Here is a 25,604-nt window from a genome sequence, read left to right as displayed (position 1 = left end):
TATAATACCAACAAAACGAATCACCAACCTTGGTATCAACTTTCAGCAAGTTTTGTCGTGATCCGGCTGTATCCGGTAGCGCTGAATACAAATTACCGGTTTTTGTGATCGGACATTGAAACATGAACCGTATCATATCGAACTGACTCTGACGCACCAGCTGGATCACTTCAGATGGTAGAAAATTTCGATTTTTTTCTAAGAAACCATCTGCGTGATAGACCACACGACCGGCAAAATGATGAATTGCAAAGCAAATGGCATCCGATTTCGGTCGAATGTAATACTTTGACTTGATGTTGTTGTGGCATTTTTCTGATTGAGAAAGAATTGTGTGAAGCTGAACGTTCATCAGCTGCTTTAGCAGCCAATTCTCTGCAGAAACTTACCAATAAAAGACTTATCCGTTGCACGGGGAAACCGACTTTCTTCGTCCAACAATGCCAATAGACCCAATGGTCTGCTTAGTAACATATCCAAAACCGGTCGATTATCCGCAAATTCAACCAAATCCACAGGAATACCTTCCGTTAAGTACTCCTAATGTCGAAAATAAAATGAGAGATCTGTGAATGTCCGACCCTAATATCGACCATATTTTCTCACTTTACCTGTTGTTCCCACGTAAAGATGTGCTGATTGAAATAGTATTGAATCTGTTCGTTCGCAATGTTAATGCAAATTTGTTCGAACGAATTGCGAGGAAAATTCTCAAATCCAAATATGTCCAAAAGTCCGACCGACAGTTGCTCGTTGCTTAAGTTAAGATCAATCGTTGAGTCAGTCAGAACTCAGAACACAGTCTAAGAAAGCAGAGAAATGATAACAGATGTCGTTGATTCCACCCAGCACAGCGCCATCTGTTATCATTTCTCCGTCAATAAGTCACTTACTTGTTAGGCCGATTAAAAACCAGCAACAAATTGATCTGGTTGACCATCCAATCGAATAAACGACCATACAATCCTTTTGCCATCGCATCACGGGCTGCTATAGCTTCAGTTTTCGTATTATTTCTCGTTATCGTTTCTCCTCTGGTCACAACCGAATTCGAAGTTAAAGCTTCCAAAAGTTCCATAGCTTCGACTCCCAATAAACGAGCGACTCGATGTAACGGTGCAACATCGACGACTCTTGCTTTGTTATCAGTGTTATCGTTCGAAATTACTTCGCCGAATTCAAGGTCACCCAGGTTGAGTATGGCGGCCAATACTCGAATAACCGTATTGATCTCCTCTTCCTTAAATCCCAACACTCTAAAACTCGTCTTCAGCTGCTTCCACTTCTCGTAATTCGATTCCGAATTCGAATCGGTTGCATTCGATAAATATCGGTGATTTACTCGGTAGGCCGGATCCAGATGAAACTGTCCCAGTCTACCTTCGACGTCCAGGCCATCGTAGAGGTAATAAAAGATATGAAAATTACCTTCACTCTCGGCTTGCTGTACGACACGGCTTTGTTCCAAAAGATAAACGGAAATTCGCGCACCTGAAATCAAGTGAGTGCTTCATCGCATTGCTGAGATTACATAAATTTACTGTGCACGTACCCGTCACTTTTCCTGATTTAGTCATCGTAAGATCCAGATATTTGCCGAATCTCGAACTATTCGAATTGATGCCGGTTCGTGCATTGCCGAATGCTTCCATTATCGGATTCACTTGGAGAATTCGATTTTCTAAGCTTTGATTCAGCGCCTTGCCAAGGTAAACTAACTGTTTGAGGAGCAGATTAGCGCTTTCAGTCTTTCCGCTGCCACTCTCTCCGGATATTACGATCGCCTGGTTCTGTTTCTGGTGCACGAGAGCTTGGTGTGCAGCATCCGCAACTGCAAAAATGTGTGGTGGATTTTCCGATCTCGATTTGCCGGCATAACGCAGCTGGTGCTGGCCATTATACAGTCCCAAATCGATGAATGGATTAACGGCCACAAGGATGTCACCGATGTACGTGTAAATTTGATTGGATTCGTATCGTTTCTGAAGCTGTTCCCCAATCGCTTCTTCCGTGAGTATTTCGAGTGACGCCAGATCGTCCATGTACATTCGTTGCGGCTTCGATTTTCGATCCGATTTCAATTTACCGTGCTTGGTCGTTGCCTCGGCCTGTCTGAAACACCTACCGTTCTTACGTTGCCGTTGAATTTCAACGCTCAATTCTGCGCGAATTCGTTCGATCTGACTGGTGACCAGTGTCAAGAACGGATGCTTTAACAAATCTTTTGAGAAGGGTCGCTGCTCGAAATCTTTGACCAGACATTCAGCTATAAAATTCGACAGTTCCGGCGAAAAAGCGTCCGGTCGTGAGAGATTTGGCGGAGGATTTCGTGGTATCTGGAATAGTGCTCTCATCGGATGAATGTCACTTAACGGTGGATCACCTTCAGCCAATTCAATAGCTGTAATGCCAATGGACCAGACATCGCACCGCGAATCGTATGATTGATCCAATTGCTGTTCACAAGCTATAACCTCTGGACTCATCCAATACGGTGTACCGACGCTAGTGTTTCTTCGTGCCATTGTTGCAGCCAGATGAGAACTCACACCGAAATCGACCAATTTTACATGGCCTTGTTCCGTTAATAAGATGTTATGACCTACAGACATCGTAAATCATTTTTTGTGATTGTTCATGTTGCAGAATTAATTAATTTAAGTGTAACGCCGCAGCATTGTTCTTTTTTCGCTGTTTTTACCTTTAATATCTCTGTGCATACAGTGATTTTCATGCAAATAAATTAATGCTTGAATCGTCTCGCGTAATATGTAGGAGATTTGCTTCTCACTCAGTTGAGCACCACGACTGCGTAAGCCTTGAACTAAGTCTGTAACTGAGCCACCAGTACACAGCTGAAATGTATTTAATTATGTTTCGTAATTAAAATGTTTTCTTGTTAGAATTTCATTGTCTACACAGGTTGTGAATGGATTCTTGCTGGTTGAACAATAGTTTTTGGGACAGAGTCATTTCATTGATATTGTTTTATAGACATTGTAGTGAAACATACAATGCAATAAATAAAATAAAAAATTTCGCATCAGATACTTGTCGTTACAAAGGAAGTAGTAGATTCGATGATTGACAATGGCAATTAGGGTGGATCGGATCTTACATTTATTTTATTTCGAAACGTCTGACCCCTGGCTTTGCATTCGGTATAGTCCAGAGAATCTTTTTACTACCTATCCTATGCGAATGGAGAACTTACATAGCAATTTCCTTCTTGCAAAAATGATCCATTAAATGTGGCCGATTTTTGGTTCATTTTTTTCATTTTCTTTTGTGGAAATCAACTTTCGCGTGGGATAGGTAGTTAACCAGAATACATTGGACGCTGCTATGTACTTCACATTTTCGGAAACAATTTAGTGATACTCGTAAAGTCACTCGTGTGTCTTTGAGCCACTTGTAGTTGACTACCAAACTGGTAGTTGACTACCAAACTGATAGAAAGTCGGAGAAATCGACTGAAGAAACATTCTTCCTGCTTGCCTATTTATAACTGACGTATTTGGTAGTTGGTTGCTACAGAATTGAAAAATTGAGAAAAAGAAAAAAGATCTCACTAGGCTTATAGCCGGTTTATTCTTGTTGTGTGTTCCCGCGTATCTAATACAATGCGATCAAAGTTTACAGCCTTGGATAAAATTGACAAATCATGAAATATAAATGCGTGTGTGGTATGCTGGAATAGGTAATCTCATAGAAAATTTACGACAGATACCTTTTTGGAAATTATTTTAAAAATGCGCGGGATATTGCTTGTTTCAAGGCTTCAATGCTAAGATTACCTATTATGGCACCACACTCTACTACACAGCTTTTAGAGACAGCATGGCAAAAACTTTTCTCTGGACCGCGCGGAATGCAACCAATGGCATTTTAAAATAAAATAAAAAGTTAAATTCGAACCATCCTAATGGTGATAAACGGTTGCCGTTTCTAAAAATGAGTTGATAAAAGTGTCGCTTCAAGTTCCAACCAATCAATTGAATCAAAAGTTAACAGTGATATTCACACCGTAAGTGCACTTCCACGACAGAATAAATCCAGACAGGAGTGGTTCATTTTTGAAACGTCAAATAAGGGACCTAACACACCGTATGAAAATGAACTCAAATGGACACTGACAAAATTGAATTAATTTTACTTCGCAAAATATAAGGCTACCAGTTGATGCAGGTCCCAAGTCAAGTATTTACTGTGTCTTCAGAATTTAAATTTTGGGTGAATTGGTGGATGAACAAATGAATTGAAAAATAAATTTCAACGCACTCTGATACGAGAATGTCGTGAGTTACCCATATACGGCGCTGCGTTCGATTTGGGTTTGACACTTTTAATTTTGAATTTTCAGCGGACTAACGGCGTCAATTGATATCGTTCACCAAAAAACTACTATTTCACTGTCTACGAATGTCCGTTAACCACGGAGTTCAAAACTGAAGTAATTTTTCTTTTGCACATTTTTTTCTTATTACTTTCCTATCGGGAAGCTTTAATTAGTATGGGCACCCATCACCAAACTCACTGTTCTCCGCAATCAACCATCAACTGCATACACGACACTTTTTTTTGAATATTTAATTGTGAACAGAAAGCCGGTAATTAGATTCACCGCTAAATTCTGCTTTGAATCATAGTTTTTTTTTGCTGCAAGTACTGAATGATGAAAAGTCCCACACTCCATAATAGCACTTAGTTATTCATTTATGCCAAGATTTTTTATTCGTCCATTCACATTATTAGTTTAATTGAAATTAATTTTTCTTCATACAAAGTAGCAGCACCGAAAAAAATCGATGCTTTTATACAAATTCGCAGTCTTTAAACGAAACATATCTTTGCTGTTTACCAGTTTAAATTCCCCAAACAAAAAAAGACCATTTAATCAGAGACTTAATAATGAAGTGAAATGTGTACACCATTATGCTATATGTTGTGAACGATCGTGAATGCAAAAAAATAAGTGAAATAAATGGAATTTAAATTAATAATTTTCTCACCTCCATTACAAACCACAATTGATCATCTTCAAAACAAGCGCCTTTCCGCAAAAATATTCCCACAAATGACGGTAGATTTGGATGTATGGATAGGTCGCGCAGCACCAAGTACTCCTCTTCAATTTCCTCGAGATTATCAGCTATGGTTTCTAATATTTTAATGGCCACTTTCTTTCCGGTCGTTTTGTCTTTTGCACTGTACACTTCGCCGTACGTTCCCTCGCCAATCAGATCTTGCAATTCGAACCGATCGCCGGGTGTTGGGAGTCGAGCGAAATCGATATGCTGCGATAGTCCAATGTACGTTGACATAGTGTCTGCGGAGGAATCTAGAAGTAAATTAGATATTTTAGGTTAATTATCCACATTTTGATTTAAATTTTATTGGAAGAAGTTGTCGTAAATAGACAAGGAAATAGACATAAATTTGTAGCAGCGTTGAGGAAAATGATATGAGAAAATGTAGACAGCCAACACGGTGGGGCTAAACGAATTTTAAATAAACATGTCAACTTCCAGCTCGGTTCTTTTCATAGCAAAGTTAGGGTAGGCATGTACTATCCAACGGCACATGTTTCAGGCGCAACCGCTGAACCGTTTCTGAGAACTAGGAATATCGTCGCGTGGAAGTTGTTGGAACAGTGGATGAAGCTGGAATCGGTAGGGGGACAAATTCTAGGATCAACCATGTAAAAATTATTTCTCTCGGTAACTTGGTCGCAGAGCAATAGAAGCTCCCCACCGTGCCAAGTCATTTGCATTTCGTATCAGCTGTTTTACAGCTGATATACTCATCCGAACTAAATTGTTTTTATGTCTTTAAACGGTTTTGCGTGTAACTATAAACTGTTATGATCATAGCTAGAGAACCGAAGACTAGTTAATTATAACTTGCCTTGGGGTACTTGTCAAAATATCGCTTTCTCTTTCATCAGTGCAAACACTTTTATTTGCATGAGTGTATCAGCGGAAAAACATATCATGCAAAATGCGTCACTTATTTGAGCGTCGCCGACTGTAGGAAATGTTTTTAGTGATAATTGTTATGCTCTGATTGTTGGTTTGTTGACGTCGGTGATCGGCAGTTATACTCTGATAATAATTAATCACGAAAACGTTCTAAAAATCAACGGTAAATTTTTGGATAGTCTCAGGCGATTTTAAGTCGACTCAGTTACTCGAAACTGGTCCGACTTCAAACTACAGTTGACAAAAGAATAGAGCTGGTTGTCAGTGTTTCAATTACCTTTTTAATGATACCAAACAGAAAATTCTGCTATCACTAGGTGTCATGAAAAGCCAAAAAACGAAATTTAGATTATTTTGCGGCCTATCTTGACCGTTTAAACTTGACGCACCTGCTTCTGAGTGACAATATCTAAACAAAAACTGCAGAAGTCGAAAATTGCGTGAATTTACGATAATATTGGTTTAAAATGGTCAACGTTATGAAGTCTTTCGTGGATCTAACCTCCAACAGTCAAACTATTTCGGCCTCTAATTAACTCCACGTCCACAGTAATTGAAACGCCCATAACCTGTTGTACTTTTTCGTCTACTGTTGTTTGAAGTTGGACCAGTTTAGAGTGGTTGGCTGGACCCAAAAATGTCACTTAGTCTGAGACTATTCAAACATGTACGTTGTAAAACACTTCATCCACTTTTAACTGGTCACATACTGGTCAGTGAGTTATACTGGTCAGTGAGTTATACTGGTCAGTGAGTTATACCGGTCAGTGACCAGTGGTCATAATATGGTTCTTATTTCTGTAAAAGTTTTTGAGAATAAAAATTTCAAAGAAATTTACCTCGTAATTCTGAAATGGTTTTCATTCAAGTAGTAGAATGCGAAAGAAGTTAAAAATACTAAGCCCCCCATTACCTGCAAAGCTACTTTAAAATAAAAAAAAAAATTTAAATCATTCGCTCGCAAAACAGGTGTTGTTATCAACGGTTGCAATCCGTAACACATTGTCAGCAATAATTAATTTTGTAATTTTGACCCAATGTTACCTTATCTGAGAGTTAATTTGTCCGTTGTTCGTCGTTTGAATTTATATTAGTAGCAGTCAGAAATACGTTAGTGAGGGTAAAAACCATTGATTAAATTCGGTATACAAGTCTTTAGCACAAATGAATCGATCATCATTGCTAGCACTATAGCAACCATCAAACACTAAACTTTATGCGCTGCACCAATTTTATCCGCGTTAATTGGGACCAGTTTATGTATTAGAGCATGAAAACCGATCCGAAACAATCGACAATCAAATCGACACTAAATACTGCACATTTTTTCGTCACTAGAAATTCGTTTCAACGTGCTATCTTACACTGTAGTACGTTCGTATATAATACACAGTCAAAGTGGAGTGCTCAATACTGACATCGAGCCTCACATATATGTACTTAATATAATCGGATTACTTGTTTGTGTTACACATTTCAATTTTATTTCAAATTAAGTACACATTGTACCAATTTTATTTTTTACGTACACTCGACATTCAAACTGACTTTATGTTCTATTTAAAGTGTTGCCGGAATTGTGTGCAGTAATCTATATCGACCAGAAGTATATAAATGATAAAGGTAGGGCATCCTGATGTTTACATTATTATCAACAAAAAAACGAAAAAAAATTGGCTTTGAAAACAGAAAAATAAAACTTAGCAAGGGGAGTACGATGGTACACACAATATTCATAAATTTTCAATGAATGAGAATCTTTTTCGCTTATGCGATACATTCAGGTGGCAGCTTGGCAGGTTACAATTGTACTGAAGAATGTCTTTCAGATCGAATTTTAAATATGAAATTTTGAAAGACGGCTACAGTCGGGGAAATTTATTTTTCGAGCGATTTGCTAACGTTTTGCTACTTTTTCGCTTTGTTTTAAATGATAATTACAGGTTTACACACAGGTTTAATGCACAATTAGACTTAATTAAATAATTAAGTAAAAAAGGAGTATGTTTGAGGTGTCTCAATGCAAGCTGCAACATCCTGAGGATTTTTACATTTAACAAGGAAAATTTACAAACTCCTCAAGGGGAAAATGGGCTCCAAAACCCAAAAAACCAAGAAAAAATTTTCATGGTTTTTCGAAAGTCTACTGTTACTGTAGGGTAATTCGGTACATAAAGGGGTCGCAAAGTGACGGACTGATGTCAAAAATAGATTTATGAATGTGGCAGTAACGTTTTGGAACACTGTGAACGCTACTGTTGACAAGACTAATACTAACTGGAACACCTTCAGTGAAGTCAAGGCATTTATTTTAAAACGCGAGCGGAGCGAGCGATATTTTTTTAATTCATTTAATGATTTTACTAAGAGAAATTGTGGCTTAGAGTCCTACTGAATGAGAAATTTTTCATATGTAAACTTTCGATAACATTTTGTTATAATGAACTATAGAAAACGTCGCTCGGTCTATGGACGCGCCATAATTTTTTTTCAATAGAAAATGGATTTTAGTTAGAAAATTTAAAAATCCGTTTAGATTGCACCAAAAATACTTTAATGACGACTATAGTTTCGACTGTATTGAACAAGTCATTATCAAGTCTTCAATCAAACTATTGTACGTAGTGTTAAATTTCAATACTTCATTCACTACGCTCTATTTTCTGGTGAAATGACTTTCTAATAAATATCCATGAAATGTCATCGCTGTGAAGTTGGTTAACAAATATATGGAGCTCTGATATTAGTTATTTTATGACGAAATGTACTCGCTTCGCTCGTGCACGTAAATGTTGCTCCTAATGTTTTCTACAAAAATCTATTAAATTCGAGCTTTAGTTTCCGATCCCAATCAATGTCTTAGAATGAACAGCAATCAACAAGTGGTTCAAATTGATATTTTGAATGGCCATTCCAACTGGAATTCTATAACTTTTTTCATATGCAATTAATCGAGGCATAATTAGCATTGTTCTCAACAACGCAATCAAATGGCAATAGATTTATGATGCTAACCAACTATTTCAAGTGTGAGCTTGCAGGTAATTAACGCGATCCCGCGATATATCTAGCCATTGTTTTCACAATGATAAATCGTTGTATAAACGCTTCAGCCGCATTTTAATTGCGTTGCGATTAACACAGTTGAATGGTCATTTAGCCAACTGTATCTCTCGTTCTTCCCTTATAGGCATTTGAAAATTAATTTTAATAACTTTTATAGATTCATCACTGTCTTGGGTCTGTTTTTACTTTTTTTTTGATTGATTGATTGGAGTGGAGTGTCTGATAAATTTATGTTTGTTTGCAAGTTTAATTAAAGCTCCTTGAAACACATGCTTTCTCGTGTAAAATGATTCATTCTCTTCATTCTGCGAATATAAATCAAGACATCGCAAAATGTTGGTTGCTATTTTGTTTCAACCAATTTTAGATTGGTTTCGTTTACAATCAGCACTTACATAAGATTTCAGTCATTGTTACCACACTGATTACAGTTTGTGTACATTGCAGTTTGATAATACTATTTTTAACGATGCGGATTTTCTTCGTCAAAATATGGTTAATTATCGGTTCACATGTTTGGAAATGATTAGAAACGACAAAACGAGATACCTTTCCTTTGTCAACATAGTCAACATTTCCAACGCAGCTTATTTTGTATGTTTCGCGATTATTTCTGGAAGTACTATTAGAGTATCATCATAACAAAAGAAAGTAAATAAATTCGATTTAAATTGCCATCATGATGATAAACAAAAATGCTTTTCCTTAATAAATAAGTCGTTAGTGCAGGCAGCTTGTTTGCTGATTTTTTTCTTCTTTTTTTTAAGAAAGTAAATTTAGTTTAAATTGTCGTTTCACATAAAGTAGATAGATGAATAGGTACTGTTTAGCGAAGAAATATTTTATGTTCGTGAGGTATAAATGAACCGTAAAAGCATTGCGTAATGGAGGTTAATTTTTATGCGATGATATTAGAGTAAGACACAGTCATAAAAGTTAGAAATTGTATTTTTTTTTAACAAAACTGCTAGTAGACGCCGATTGTTGTGTGTATTCAAGGCAAGGCTGTGCTCGCTAATGACTTTTTTTACAGAGAGATGCTAATAGACCTGGAGCCTGTGGTATTTTGAGTCCCTCATATAGTCCTGGAGTTCTCTAGGATGCTAAAAGTTGTCCATGAATACGAGCGACAAAAAATGTTTTACGATTTTCCTGGCAAATGCATATTGGAAAATATCCATTTTTGTCGTGTTAAGCCCTTGATTTGAATTTGGTGTCATTCGATGTCCACGGACCCGAATGAGCAGAAAAACCATCACCAGACAAAATTCAGTATGAACTGTCAGCCGCCAGACAAAATGATATGCCCTTGGCGTCAAACATATGACACACATCCCGATGAATGAGAAACACATCACCAGACAAAAAAAATGAAAACTGTGAGCCGCCAGACAAAATGATATGCCCTTGGCGTCAAACATATGACACACATCCCGATGAATGAGAAACACATCACCAGACAAAAAAAATGAAAACTGTGAGCCGCCAGACAAAAAGAAAACTCAAAATTGGTCGCTTTTTGAACCCACCACCTAAAATTGGTGTCATTCAACACCCACGAACCCAAATGAGCAAAAAAACACTCGCCAGACAAAATTCATTTAGAACTGTGAGCCTCTAGACCAAATGAAAACTCGAAAATGGTTACTTTTTGTCGCGTTAAGTCCTCGACCTAAAATTGGTGTCACTCGATGGGCACTGACTCCAACGAGCAGAAAAACAGCCCCCAGACAAAATTCACTAAGATGTCTGAGCCGCCAGACAAAAAAAAACTCGTAAAATCACCTTTTCTGTCGTGATGTGACACGACCTGAAATTAGCGTCATTCGATGCGGACAGACCCCAACGAATAGAAAAACACCCGACAGACAAAACTCAATGAGAACTACGAGCTGCCAGACAAAATACACTAAAAACTGTGAGCCATCAGACGAAAAGAAAACATTGTTTTTGTCTGGCAGCTCATAGTTCTCATTGAATAGCATCCAAGATAATTCCAAGACCATATGAGGGACTCAAAATACCAAAGGCTCTAGGTCTATAATATGAAACTCACAGCCGTCATAGTAGCATGTCTGTTTTTTTTAGCGACGCTAACGCAGATAACAATGTATCGAATCAGAACACTAAGTAATTAGAACAATAAGGAACATTACACAACTCTAACTAATGGTCTTATTATAAAGCTCCTGAAAAGTGGTTACTTTCACACTAATTTAATTTACCGGAAAGCGTTTCATTCATTTGTACGAGATTTTCATGAATTCATGTTTCATATTCATACTAACGATAAACATCATCCGTATGATGCGACGAATTACCTTTACATTCGAAGACGAAGAGTGTAAGAGTTCATAATTCCAAATTTCAATAGATCATCTTGAGTGACGTTTGAAATGCCATCCACGTTAAACAAAATCTCGTAGATCATCTTCAAGATACGGTGCTTTCAGACGTGACCTCACTTAAGTTTAGTTAAATGTTTCGTTAAATATTTCGTCCATTCATTCATTTGTATGAGATTTTCTTAACACATTCAAAATAATTGCGACTTGTCAACTTTGGGCACCCTGGACTTTACTTAAATAGTCGTGGGATACCTCCAAATAAATTTCTAAAAATCGAGAATTCAGTTTTGGATTTTTAGAAATTTATTAGGAGGCATTCCTCGACTATTTAAGTAAAGTCCAGGGTGCCGAAAGTTGGCAAGCCGCAATTAATTTCAATGTGTTAACGTGGATGGCATTTATTGACGTGGATGACATTTAAAACGGCCTTGAAGATGATCTTTAGACACAATCCCAATTGTCAGATATGCCGAATGAATTGAACGAGCGATTTGAACGCAGTTTACATCAATTGATTGAGGTTAATGACAACTTAACGAAAATTAAAGTGGGGTTACGTTGACAAGTATAATGAAAATGATGTTTACAAATGAATGAATGAGCGAAACATTTAACGAAACCAAGGGAGAAACCACTTTTACGTGAACCCTTGGATAAGGGAAGAGCCCAACGCTCTGTTTGTTGTTGAACGTTGCTCTATTTTCTGTGAAATCGGGCGCGGCAGACGGCAGGCGACGTTTCTCTTTTTGTCTGTTGATACAGACAAGAGGAAGGAAAAAAAGGGTTAACTTTACTCTGTCGTGACGAAACTTAAGTGAGGTTACGTCTGAAAGTACCGTAACTTGAAGATGATCCTTAGAGGATGAAGAAATGTCAGATTTAGTAATATTATATTAATTTAGATGAAGTTTTTCAAAGTTAAACTTTGGAGTGCCTTAAAGCCTAATTTTTAATTCAAATTATTTTCTTTGAGAAATTGTTAACCATTCCGGATGTAGCAGGTCTTACTAACCGAAGTCTGGGTCACAATTATTTTTTCTTCTCTATTTTTTTGTAGACAAAATAAGAAATTGAAACCAAAGCGCATAAGTAATGACCATAAAAATGGTTAAAATACTGATCTCAATATCTAACTACGTTTGCAAATTACGAAGAAAGTTTCCACCTAATTTTAGTTGAAGGTGATGCCAATCTTTTAAAGTATAGTACAAAGCATCGTACATCGTACATACACCTTGAATCGTAACTGTCTTTTATCGTCGGCGTACATTGTCTCTAGTTCATGTTATTAAAATGTTTTTTATCATCACACTGACGCAACAAACCTAGTAATTATATGTTTGATTGCTCTGACAAGAATAATTATCGTGCATACATACAACTTACGACGATAAAAACGGTGTGGAAAGACAGTTAATATTTGAATGGCTGACGTTTTGGTAAAAAGAAAAATGTAGAAAATCAAACCTTAAAAAAAGTATAATTATCATACAGCCATCGAGTGCGGTTGCAGTGTTCTTACATTTCGGAGAAAAGCGAACGTTGGCATTGAACTGAGTTGGTAATAACCCCATGAAATTATAAACTTTGAAACGCAATATTTTTATCTTATTATCAAGTTCATCACACTATCTCACAATTAAATGAGTAGCAGATCATCATTCTTGCTGTGTATGATTCAGTTGAAAGATTTGCATAGATTTGTGATCAATTAGTCGAGAAAGTATATTTGTTCATTTGTCTGCATTCTGAATGTAAAATAAAACAATTCTGCTTACGTCCTTGCTGGGAACTTTTAACATTGCAAGGTGTGTGTGGGTTACAGCCCGACAATAGTGAAGGTAACAATATATCATATCTTTCAGAAACGGTTAATCATCTGTTAACGACAGCAATGACGAGAAAAAGCTACAGTTGATCAGTTGATATTATGAGCTTATTCCTTCAACTGAAAGTTAGGGTCTTACACCCGATAATACCGAAAAATGTCTGTGGGTACTATATATTGTGGATTTTGTGGGATGTCAATATGTCGGTTTCACGGTTGACGATTTAATCAAGGCCGACGCTATTCGCAGATGGAAAGAGTAGCGTAACCGAAATGTTGTATGTTTTTGCGCCGCGCATCTGCGAATAGTGCTTCTTGGTCTCATAGATGGAGCAGCTTTGCACAACATGTTGACGTTAATTTTGCTAGCGTGAAAACACACACTCGAAATGGAACCAAATCAAAGAAAAATCACAGAAAACTCCATATAATTGGATAGTAGTGATTAGGGTTCCCACCATTTTTGAATTGTGAATTAGAGGACAATTTGGCATAAAAAAAGAAGACAGAAAGAGGAAGCCTCTACTATCGGACGAAAAATAGATTATCAATTATTATCATTCCTCTATAGTATCGTGTGGAACACTAATTATTGGTGGATAAATACTTACAAATCTACAAGTTGTTTATGAAAATCATTACGAAGAGGAACACTAACAAGTTCGACTTCTACCAACCTGTTGAACAAGCTGCTTTCAGATCTGGTTTCAGCACAAACGACCATTTGCAGGTGATGAGAACGCTTATTGAGAAGTGTCGTGAATACAACATCGACATAGTCTTGCTATTCATAGACTTCGAAAAAGCTTTCGATTCAGTGGAAACATGGTCGATATTGGACGCATTAGACGAATGTAGAGTAGACTCAAGGTACTCCAACACAATTCGATATGTGTACAAAAATGCTACTTCATGTATAAAACTTCATAAGAGCACGGAGAAATTCAGAATTGGCCGAGGTGTAAGGCAGGGTGACACCATTTCACCGAAATTATTCACGGCGATTCTGCAGAGTATTTTTAGGAAGTTAAACTGGAGTAAAATGGGAATAAAGAGAAATGGAGAGTACCTGAGCAATCTCCGCTTCGCTGATGACATTGTACCGATAGCAGCGAATCTAGGTCAGGCTCAGCTTATGCTACAACAGTTAAGTGAAGAGGCGAGCAAAGTTGGCCTCAAGATGAACTTATCGAAAACAAAAGTCATGACCAACATCGGGGACGATAGAGAAATCAAAATTGGTGACACTGTCATTGAACGAGTCGACAGCTATGTATATCTAGGACATAAACTGAAGTTAGGTCTGGACAACCAAACTGCAGAAATAAGACGTAGGATTGGTCTTGCATGGGCAGCGTTCGGAAAACTCAGACTAATTTTCAAAAGCAAAATGAATAATAGTCTGAAACGCAAAGTTTTCGACACTTGTGTCCTTCCAGTGCTCACTTATGGAGCGGAAACGTTAACTTTAACGAAAGCATCCGAAGATAAATTGAGAGTGACACAAAGAGCCATGGAACGGAGTATGCTCGGAATAACACTCAGAGACAGAATGACGAATCAATGGATTCGACAACAAACCAGGGTCGTTGATGTCATGGAAAGAATAGCATCTCTGAAATGGAGCTGGGCGGGACATATTGTAAGAAGGACAGACGAACGTTGGACCAAAAATATCATGAACTGTCGACCATATAAAAGACGAGCTATAGGTAGACCACCAGAGAGATGGACAAACGGAATTAAGAATATTGCAGGTACAAACTGGCAGCAAATGGCAATGGATCGTACGAAATGGAAAGAAGTTGGAGAGGCCTACATCCAGCAGTGGATAGAAACAGGCTGAAAAAGAAGAAGAAGAAGAAGAAGAAATACTTAGACTAAAATATAGACAAGACCACAAATATCTCTGTACAATTAGACCTTGAAGTCGGGAAGACGTTTTTTGTTAGTGATATCACTGAGTGTTTCTGGGTGTTTCTCAAAGCCGATTTTGTCTTGTATTAATAACTCCTTTCTATAGAAAATCTTACGGCCTTAAGGGCTAACTTAAGGGCTTGCTTAAGTCCGTAAGAAAGTTACTTGGTCATGTTGACACACAGCATATGTTTGTTATCGTTGGAAAGGTGAGACGCTAGGCTAACTCAGCAATACAAATTTAGAGCAAAATAAAATTGACTCAGGTCCAAAACAAAGGAAAATTCGTCTATCTCAAAATTTTGCCGTACACCCGATTTTAATATTATGTGATTCTTAATCACGGGGCTGCCCTCTACTAATATAAAAAACATCATCTGCACGACATATCAGGTAATTTACTTAGAAAAGAAGTTTGCTTTTTTAAAAAAGGTTTGCATTTTAAGCTGTCGCGACATGTCGTTGACTAACTCCTCAAATTATCTATCGCTTCGTTCTTTCTCAAACTGTTGAACACGTTGGCATCCTGAACAATCTCCTCGGAAGAAACTTTCTTTTCCCGTACCCCAGATCTCTTCATTAACCATTCAATTACTGTCACTGGTATGACGAGTTTTCATTTCGAGTGTGTGAGGGACAAAAATACAAATAGCTTTGTTTGTACCTCTTGTAACAAGATTTTTTAAGCTACGAAAATCATGAACATGAACTAACGAAAAAATTATTTTTTTAAAATTTTCTGTATTTTAAAAGAAAACATTACTGCGAATAGTCATCAAGAAGCACTATTCGCAGATTCTGCGATTAGTCCCCAAGAAGCACTATTCGCAGATTCTGCGATTAGTCCCCAAGAAGCACTATTCGCAGATTCTGCGATTAGTCCCCAAGAAACACTATTCGCAGAATCGAATATAATCATGATTTCTTATAAAACTCATAACTCATCAATCGATAGTTGAAATTCCAAATCTTCTAGTAACTTCGTCAGTTAAGGAACCTGGCCCACTCACGAGGTGAGACCTAAAACAGTAAAATGAACGTTAAACAGATCTTGTAATAGTTATTTGTTTACCGAGAGAAGAAAACAGATAATTCCAATAAGAGCAAAATTTTGGTCGAGTTGGAATTTTCTATTTCTCCCAGTGGTGTGCTCCACAAAACAAAGAAACATTAATTGTTTACATCATTTTTGAAAACGTAAACGATGTGACAGTTCAAGTGAGAAAAGTTAGCAGTTTCTACAAGGAATGAATGTTAGATGTTAACTATTTTGCAAAGATTCCCCTCCAGAGCGTCAAATCAATTGAACTAGGCCCCATCTTTTGGATGGGTCAGATCCCTTGACTGACTCACTAATTTTCTCAAGAAGATTCTTGTAATCCAAGCAAAAAAAATCACTCTAAAAGTTATATAAAAGTACAAGGGTATGCGTCCAGTAGCAAAGTTTAGCTTAGAGATTCTTATCCCTTTACTTAAATACCACAGATTCTCAATCCACATAAAAAACTTCGTTCATATCACGTACTTCAAAATGGCTCATACGTATTTTCAGTACTTAAGAGGCATCGATGCTTTGCTGAAAAGTATACATTTGGGTGATTTTTAAATACTGTCTTTTGATGATATCTTTCCACCAGAATCATTTTTCAAGTATGTACGACTGCAATAACGGCCACGAATTGTTAGCTTTCAACATAAAACAGATTAGGTTGTAGCAATACTCTCTCTAGCAACCAAACTCTCAATGCTCTGTGGGGTGTCAAATTCACCCCTTATTTCTTTGTATTTTACAAACACTATTCTACATTTTGACTAACTACGCTGTAATTTACATGTAAAGGCTACTTGATTCTTTTACCACCTTAATAAAAGTAGTTTGTTTGCTAGAGAGGGTATTGGTTGTAGCAGTTTGACCAACCATGAGAAAACTAAGCAGTTTATGAAAATGTCGTTACACTGCTCACTTTTTTTAGAGCTGGTAAAGTTTTTTTTTATAAAAACATGGAAGAATGAGACAATGTCTTGACACGTTTTATTGGTATGCTATAGTACAATGGTAACTTATATGTTAATTTATTACTATTGATGACAATTTTTCCAACTGTCTATCTGTGAGAGACACCCAGCCGAACGTGTGCGAGTTTTTCCATTATATTGATTAATATTACAATTTTAGCTAACCACCGATGCCTCTTAAGTTTTATTGTCTGCTAACAGACCCTGGAAAGGGGCGAATTTCTCGCTTACCTCTTAAATAAAAATGAAGCTCGTGTGATTACGGCCCTCGCTTCGCCCTGGCCGAAAAGTTCACACTCGTCCAAACTTTAATTTTTTTCTTATCATCGATACAAAGATATTACACAATTTTTTTTTTTTTGAATAAATCCTAGAATATTATTCCAATATATTCCATTAACGAACTTAACCCAAACATTTCATTTTTAGTATTTATAATTTTCTTTTGTGGAAAACCATTAAGAATTATTCAACTTAAACAGAATAATATCACGGGACGATACAAAAATTCTTTTGGGAATATCTCTCAGATCCCCCGACCGTTATGTTATAGCCCATCTTTGAACTTATCCTCGGGAATGGAATTCCCCGTCTAATAAAAAACGTTTTTGAAATCCGTTGAGGATTACTTGAAGTTATCGTGTTATCTAGGAACGAGACAAAAAATCTTTTGTGAATATCTCTAAGATCACCCGTCCGTTACGACCCATCTTCGAACTTAACCTCATCAATTTAATTCGCTGTCGATTTGGAAATCCATCGAACACTACTCGAGTTATCGTGGAATCAAGCGACAAAACAAAAATTCTTTTGGGAATATCTCTAAGATCACCCATCCGTTACGACCCATCTTCGAACTTAACCTGAGGAATTTAATTCCCCGTGAAATAAAAAAAAGTTTTTGGAAATCCGTTGAAAACTACTCGAGTTATCGTGTTATCAAGGGACGAGACAAGAATTCTTTTGGGAATATCTCTAAGATCACCCGACCGTCATAGCCCATCTTCGAACTTAACTTCAGGAATTCAATTCCCCGTCGATAATTTTTTTTTTTTTTTTGGAAATCCGTTGAGAATTAGTCAAGTTATCGTGTTATCAACGAATCATCAAAGTGTGACAAACATTTTGTATATTTAAGGTTTTTGGTCATACATTAATGCATTTTCAATCATAGTATAGTAATCATTGTGTGACAAACATTTTAGGGTGTTTATCATCCGTAAGACCCATGACTTTCAGTCAAGGGAATTAAATCGAAATTGAAATGAACCACCATCAAATTCACGTTCATGAACCTCATCGAATGTAAAATAAAATCAATTTAATATCGGAACCGCTTCATTTACATTTCTAACCGAAAGGCCAGAGGCAAAATGAATTTGAAAAGCGCATCTGGAAAATAAAATGCATGGCAAAACGGTCACTTATGTGTGTATACACAGCAATAATATCATTTGAAAACATTTTGATGTTGTCTAAGCATGCAAATCAAATCAAACAACAATAATTACGTTTATCGATTTTATCTCTGTGCAACGTACTGTTTGTGTATGCCATGCCATATGTGTTACAGTCAGGCACTCGTGCTTTATGTACTATGAAAATGTATTTAAAACATGCATTTTTTGTGATTTTTACTAAAAATCAGCGACTTTTATGTTAACCGAGCAATTGAATTTTCTTTTCAATTGTCTCTTTTAACATCATTTAATTTGCGATGAAACACAAGAGATTGGATGAATCGTGAGTTAATTGGTTGCTGCAAAAATGACATCGAAAGAGCATGTTATCCAAATGGATTACAAAGTACCCCGCCGCCATTCATCTCCGATTTAAGAAAAACAAAAGGTGCTATAATCAAAATCGGTTGAACGCGTTCCATATCCATGTCAAAATAATATGAAAGTGAGTGCGTTTGAATTCGTTTTCAAAAATCTTTATGTTCTCCGCGGTGACGTTAGACCATTTCTGGTAGTTTACTACCAGCTACCAACTTTCTGTAATTTACAGTGAATGTAAACTACGTGTTATGGTCTAATGACACTGCGGAGGACATACCTGTTTCAAAAATGGGCTCAAACGCACTCATTTTCATATTATTTTGACATACATATGGAATGCGTTCAAGATAAATCGATCGATTTTAAAGAGTCTGGAACAGTACATTCATTGGTAATTTATGCACTTTGACTACGCGCCGCCTACGAAATATGTTTTTGAAGAAATTGTCAATATCATCAATGTTTGCAATTCCAAAAAAAATCACAAAATAACTTTCAATTCATTCATAAGTGGAGCAGGATACTGCCTGATCATGGTTTTTGTGTTTACGAATGGTAAACAATGGTCATGTTGACTGTGGTCATGAATTTTTAATCTGGCTTTTAAGTGACTTGAATAATTTAACGTCGAAATTTATTGCTTTTTTTGCGATTTCGGAAAATTAAACATAAAAAACACAAAACAATTGGTTTCGTATTACAAACGAAAATAAAAATATTTCGCTTGGAAAGATGATATACTGCCAAAAGAAAGTCTAAATAAATCACCGATCAATTAATGGTGCAAAGCATCAATGCCAGAACAATGGAAATCAATCAGAAATTCGACTATAAAATCAATTTAAATCTCATTTTATTAACGTTACAAGAATTAAGAAAATTTTTGCTGTTCACATTGGAGTTTATCACGGCTGCTGAATTGTTTTCAAAAACATTTTATTTTGTTAAACGATCGATTTGAAAACAAAACCGATTACAATTTATAAACATATTTAATTTATAACTGTTTTGTTTATTAATGGAAGCGTATTGGGTGGCTGGCATTTCTCTAATCAGAGGTTATTTTTTTGTTTTTTTCTTTGTTTAACTCATTCAATGTTGAGTGGACTTTCATTAAAAGTTTGATAATTACTAGGCCCCACCTCTTGGGTGGGTCAGGTCCCTTGACTGGCTTTTTTTTCTATAATTCCAGCCTTAGTTTTCTAACCATTTTTAAATGAGGTGGTGTTTTTGAGATCACAAAATTAAAGTCACATGAAAAGGTGATGTCTCTTTTATTCAGAAAACAGCAGTCATCACATGCTTCATTTTACTCATATTTATTTAATTTCCTGAAGAAACAAAAAGAGCTATGAGTTGAAGGTCCAGCGAGCGATGTCTTACTCCTAAGTTGAGTCTCCTATATAGTCTACTAAAAGCGCTGAACAGGTGGCGCATTTCTTGCTTACCTCTTGAAAAAAAAACTCATGTGAATTACGGCTCTGGCAAAATTCACACTTGTGCAAACACTTTAGGAACGAAAAATTTCTTTTAAGAACGCGATTTCACGCAAAATTTGTCGTATATCGCAGATTACCAGTCCAATAAAGTCCAATGTTCGAATTTAACCACATGAATTACGATACTGGTCGAAAACACTTAATATTTTCAAATCTGCGATTTTCGAAGCCTCTGAGAATTACTCGAGTTATCGTGTTATCAAGCAAGCAAGATTGTTCTAGACTTCTAGATTGTTCGACCAGAAATCCAGATTCACTTACTCGTCGAATAATTTTTTTTTCTGGAAATCCGTTGCAAAAATGTCGCGGTAACAAGTTGTGTTTACAATTATACTCCAACCTCACTACTCCAATATTATCCATCTACGAACTTAAAATCGGGTAAAATTACTTAAGTTATCACGATAACAAGGAAAAGCGTCTGAGTATAATTTGGCGTATTTCCTGCCTACCTCTTGAAAAAATATAACTCGTGTCAATTACGGCCCTCGCTTCGCTCTGGCCACAAAGTTCACACTCGTTCAAACATTTTAGGAACGAAAAAAATTCTTTTAAGAATACGGATTTCCCGCAAAAATTGTCGTATATCCCAGATTACTAGTCCAATTAAATTCCAATGTTCGAGTTTAACCACATGAATTACGCTACTGGTCGAAATTGATTTTTGAAGCCTCTGAGAATTACTCGAGCTATCGGTTTCTCAAGCAAGCAAGCAAAAACTCTTTTGGGAAGTACTTCTTAATTGTTAGACCAGAAATCCAGAATTTCACTACTCGTCAAATAAGAAATTTTTCTGGAAATCCGTTGCAAAAATGTCGTGGTAAACAAGTTATGTTTACAATTACTCCAAACTCACTACTCCAATATCATTCTCTGTCAATTAAAACAAAAAAATTGAAAATCGGGTAAAAATTACTCAAGTTATCGCGCGGTAACAAGAGAAAGCGTCTGTGTAGAATTTCTCGCATCTCGTTGTTCGAACATTATCCATCTGCAAACTCAGCCTCAAGATTTTCAATCTTCGTCGATTAAGACAAAATCTTTGAAAATCGGATAAGAATTATGGAAGTTATCGCGGTAACAAGTAAAAAAATCTCTTGAGAATTACTCCCATCTCATTACTCCAATATTGCCCATCTACGAACTTAACCTCATGATTTTCATTCTCCGTCGATTAAAACCAAAATTTTGCAAATCGGTAAAGAATTACTCGAGCTATCGAGTCCACAAGGAAAAGCGTCTGTGTAGAATTTCTCCCATCTTGTTGTTCTAACATTATCCATCTGCAAACTCAACCTCAAGAATTTCAATCTTCGTCGAATAACACAAAAAATTTGAAAATCTGATAAGAATTAGGGAAGTTATCGCGGTAACAAGGAATAAAATTCTCTTGAGAATTACTCCCATTTCATTATCCCAATATTGCCCATCTACGAACTTAACCTCAAGATTTTCATTCTCCGTCGATTAAAACCAAAATTTTGTAAATCGGTAAAGAATTACTCGAGTTATCGAGTCCACAAGTGTACGGACGTTTTCTGTATTTAACGTTTTTTGCCAATGTAGAACATTTTCAAAATATCAAAGTGAACTTAGCGTTACGGACATTTAAGGGTATTTTCTTTCATAAGACCCTGACTTTCAGTCAAGGGAACTATCCCGAGGAGTGAAGTGGATAAAAAAACTTGTGAAAACACAAAAAAAACACATTGCAACACTGTACCTTGAAAACTCTCGATTTGAACGAATCCCCGTACTTTAAAATTGCTTACAGAAATATTGATAGCACTGTACGAAGTCATATTTTGTTTTATATAACGGAGCTCCACTAGTATTGACTATCCGGGCGCCGCGTCCGAATAGCCACTTACACTAGTATTGACTATTGAAATTTGTTCTTCGTTTGGATCACTTGCGATGAACTGTTTCGCTCGATGAGACAACATCATGCCCACACGTTAGTAAGCGGGCGTGACCCAAGTCCACTACCAAAAATGTTTTAACAAATTTTTTTTGAGGATGGCGGAACATATTTACAGCAACTTTTTGACTTCTCCTCCTTAACTCCAACGACCCCCAAACAAAGATATCTGGAATCTAGGAATCCATACGAGTTTTGGTTATAGGCTAATATTGGCCCAAAAATAAGAATGGAATTTTCAAAAGTTGGAAAAAACCCAACCCATTTTCGACATGAGTGAGGTGTTACAAGGTTGGTTCCTAAATTTTGAGATGACTCCTCTGGCACTTCCTAACTTCCATTGGATTTTTTGATGGATTTGGGTTATTTTCGATATAAGTGATGTGTTCCATGGTTGGTTCCTAAATTTTGGGATGACAGATGATTCCTCTTGCTTCTTGCACTACCTAACATCCACCGGTTTTTTTTATGGATTTGGGTTATTTTTGACATGAGTGAGGTGTTCCAAGGTTGGTTCCTGAATTTTGGGATGACAGATGATTCCTCTAGCACGTCCTTACTTCCATCGGATTTTTCGATGGATTTGGGTTATTTTCGATATAAGTGAGGTGTATCAAGATTGGTTTCTAGATTTTGGGATTGAGGCTGATTTCTCTAGAATTTTTTAATTTCCATAAGGTTTTTTGATGTTGTCGAAATGACATACTTACAAAAGTGGTGATATCAGTCAAAAAACCCTGAAAGGGTAAATGTGACGCAAGTCCTTTATCTTACTTACAAAATAACTGATATCGCTGAGGGTGACGCATTGTGCGTCGTACGCAAAAGTTTTATCAACAAAAATTTGACTCATAAAATTTGTGAAAAAATTTTGCAACAAGAAATTTGCGTCACAAGTTGCAGATGATTCGGTTTTCTTTCGTTTAAATTCTTTCAGTACATTTTTCAACCATTTTCCTAACAGTACTTTCCTCAACATTTGCCACTTGTGACGCAAATTTCTTGTTGCAAAATTTTCTTTCACAAATTTTTTGAGTCAATTCTTTTTGATAAAACTTTTGCGTTCGACGCACAATGCGTCACCCTCAGCGATATCAGTTATTTTGTAAGTAAAATAAAGGACTTGCTTCACATTTACCCTTTCAGGGTTTTTTGACTGATCAGGGTTCGTCTAAAAAATTAATTGTTCAATCAAGTAAATCCTAGCCGATTTCGATATGTTTTGTTGCATTTGAAAGGTATTTGAATACCGAATAGATTGTTGAGAATTTAAAATTTGAGGCCCTATACTAAGACCGCCACTGGGATCTAAGTGTGTTTTGCATGTAAGTGGAGTAATTTTTAGCCGATTAGCTAATTTTTGTTGTATTTGAAAGGTACTTGAAAACTTAGATTATCCAACAAAATCTGGGTGGAGAGGTGAGAGTAGTATGACGGGGAGGAAAGAGGATGTCAACGGATGTTAAAGTCGGACCTTGTACTTTGTATAGGTCTATCAATATTGCTGTGAATTTTAAAGCAATTTAATTTAGATTTTTAGAGCAAATTTCCTTATTTAAGTGAAACGGATGAGAAGAGATTAGATGAAGGAGATATCCGATGAAGAAAAGTGGAGTTTAATAAAAGACGATGTGAAAAAAGGAGAGGCTTATGAAAAGACCTCGTACGGGTCCGCGTGGCTTATGTTTTTTATAAAGATTTGCAATATTAGCCAGCCTCACACTAGTGGAGACTATTGTGTAGAATTCCAAATATTATTTAGAGAGATGAAGGCTTGTCGCGCTTTTTTAATCCGACTTTGAACGTCCATATCAGCTCCCCTGTCCTTTGCTGCTGTGTTTATGCGCATTAATTTCGTCTTCTTCACGTTTATCTTTAGTCCCACTCGCCCAGCATATTTAACACGTAGACGTAACGTTTCTTGCATGTCTCTTGCTGCCTGTGCCATGAGCGTCAAATCGTCAGCAAAAACAATATCTTCGAGACGCGTGCTGTTGTCAAATTCAAGTTTTTTATAGCGAGGTTAAGCATATTGCTTGGAGGAAAAGGACTTCACCTTGGACAGATTTAAGACCAAGAACAGTATTTGACACTACAATATCTGCAACATGAAAAAACTAAACTTCAAAACCTAATCTTAATCTATACCTGGTCTTTTATACACTGACCCTCATATGATCAGAGTCCCTGCAATCAGGTGAATTCATTTTACTAGCTGCAACTTGACGCAAAACACAATATGTGTGTAGTAATATGACAAAAATAAATTCGCATTTACATTATCTTCAGTGAGTATATATGCTCTGGTCTTTACATTAGTAACTTTTCTATCGCTACTGAATTTTCAGTATTGCACTTGTTTCGATAGCCTTGGCTCAAACAATTTCAGCAAAATAGCGAAGCTTCACCTAGTTTATGACATTTAACAAAGGAGAAATCTTTCTGCTAGCATAGGTGTGAAGGTCAATAAATCTTTGACACAACGTCAATGAGAAAACAAAAACGTGTTTTAAATTGGCTGGTCTTATTAAACACAGTTAGCACATTTCCGCTTCGAATAATTTAACAGAGAATCCTCTGAACCAAAATGGCCTAATAGACAGAGTTTACCAGATAAGATTCAACCGTAAATCTTCGAAACAACTTTTAAGATATCGTTAAATAAAGAATAACCCGAAAATGTTCCACTTTTTAAACATAATTCAAGATAAAGTACAACAAGTCAGTACAAGATGGAAAACAATTCTTACAACAGTTGTTGTTTGTAAACAAAAGAAACGTCTAACTGTTCTACAATACATATAATGTGTAATGGTCTAACACTTCATTTATTTGTCGGAGAATAACCCCGCGAATATTTTGGATACGATTTTTTTCGGTAATGATGGAAATTACGGTGCTCACTGATCTTTAAACATCTAAAGTCAACATCCATGGCCTTACGGCTTATTAGGTATTATAAATATTTTACTTTTAATTATATTAATTTACTTGCTTAACAAAGCGTAAATAGGTTCATATAATACCAAAAAATCCGCAACGAGTAAAAATGTCTTCAAATATTATACTTTGTGCGGTCAATAGAACCAATAATTCACCAGTAAATTCTTACGGTGCAGAGAGTTCACCTATAAGAAAAACATCTTTTGGCGTTTCGTTTTCCTCCAACAAATTAATTATTTTTTAATGAAGAGCGGAGATTTTATCTATTTTGACTATAGTCTCTAACGGTCACACATTTCTTTTT

General features: G+C 36.4%; 1 protein-coding gene across 8 annotated transcripts in view; it reads right to left on the bottom strand.

Moving 5' to 3' along the window:
- LOC119071541 (myosin-IIIb-like) overlaps positions 1 to 25,604 on the bottom strand; it is a 46,523-nt gene that overhangs the window by 10,791 nt on the left and 10,128 nt on the right. For 2 of the 8 annotated variants that reach the window (XM_037176428.1, XM_037176431.1), the window contains exons 1-8: positions 7,026 to 7,311; positions 5,013 to 5,341; positions 2,702 to 2,855; positions 1,553 to 2,602; positions 894 to 1,491; positions 612 to 756; positions 390 to 540; positions 29 to 315 (exon numbers count right to left, since the gene is read on the bottom strand). In XM_037176428.1, the coding sequence (XP_037032323.1) occupies positions 29 to 315; positions 390 to 540; positions 612 to 756; positions 894 to 1,491; positions 1,553 to 2,602; positions 2,702 to 2,855; positions 5,013 to 5,324 (2,697 nt within the window). In that variant the 5' untranslated portion in view covers positions 5,325 to 5,341; positions 7,026 to 7,311. Of the gene's footprint in view, positions 1 to 28; positions 316 to 389; positions 541 to 611; positions 757 to 893; positions 1,492 to 1,552; positions 2,603 to 2,701; positions 2,856 to 5,012; positions 5,342 to 7,025; positions 7,324 to 25,604 lie in introns of those variants that run through there. The other 6 variants (XM_037176432.1, XM_037176433.1, XM_037176435.1 and 3 more) reach the window with 5 other exon arrangements.

This window comes from Bradysia coprophila (assembly GCF_014529535.1).
Source record: "Bradysia coprophila strain Holo2 chromosome IV unlocalized genomic scaffold, BU_Bcop_v1 contig_5, whole genome shotgun sequence".
NCBI classification, from domain to species: domain Eukaryota; kingdom Metazoa; phylum Arthropoda; class Insecta; order Diptera; family Sciaridae; genus Bradysia; species Bradysia coprophila.
Note: the sequence above shows the minus strand (reverse complement) of the source record. Positions and strands in the feature narration are given on the sequence as shown.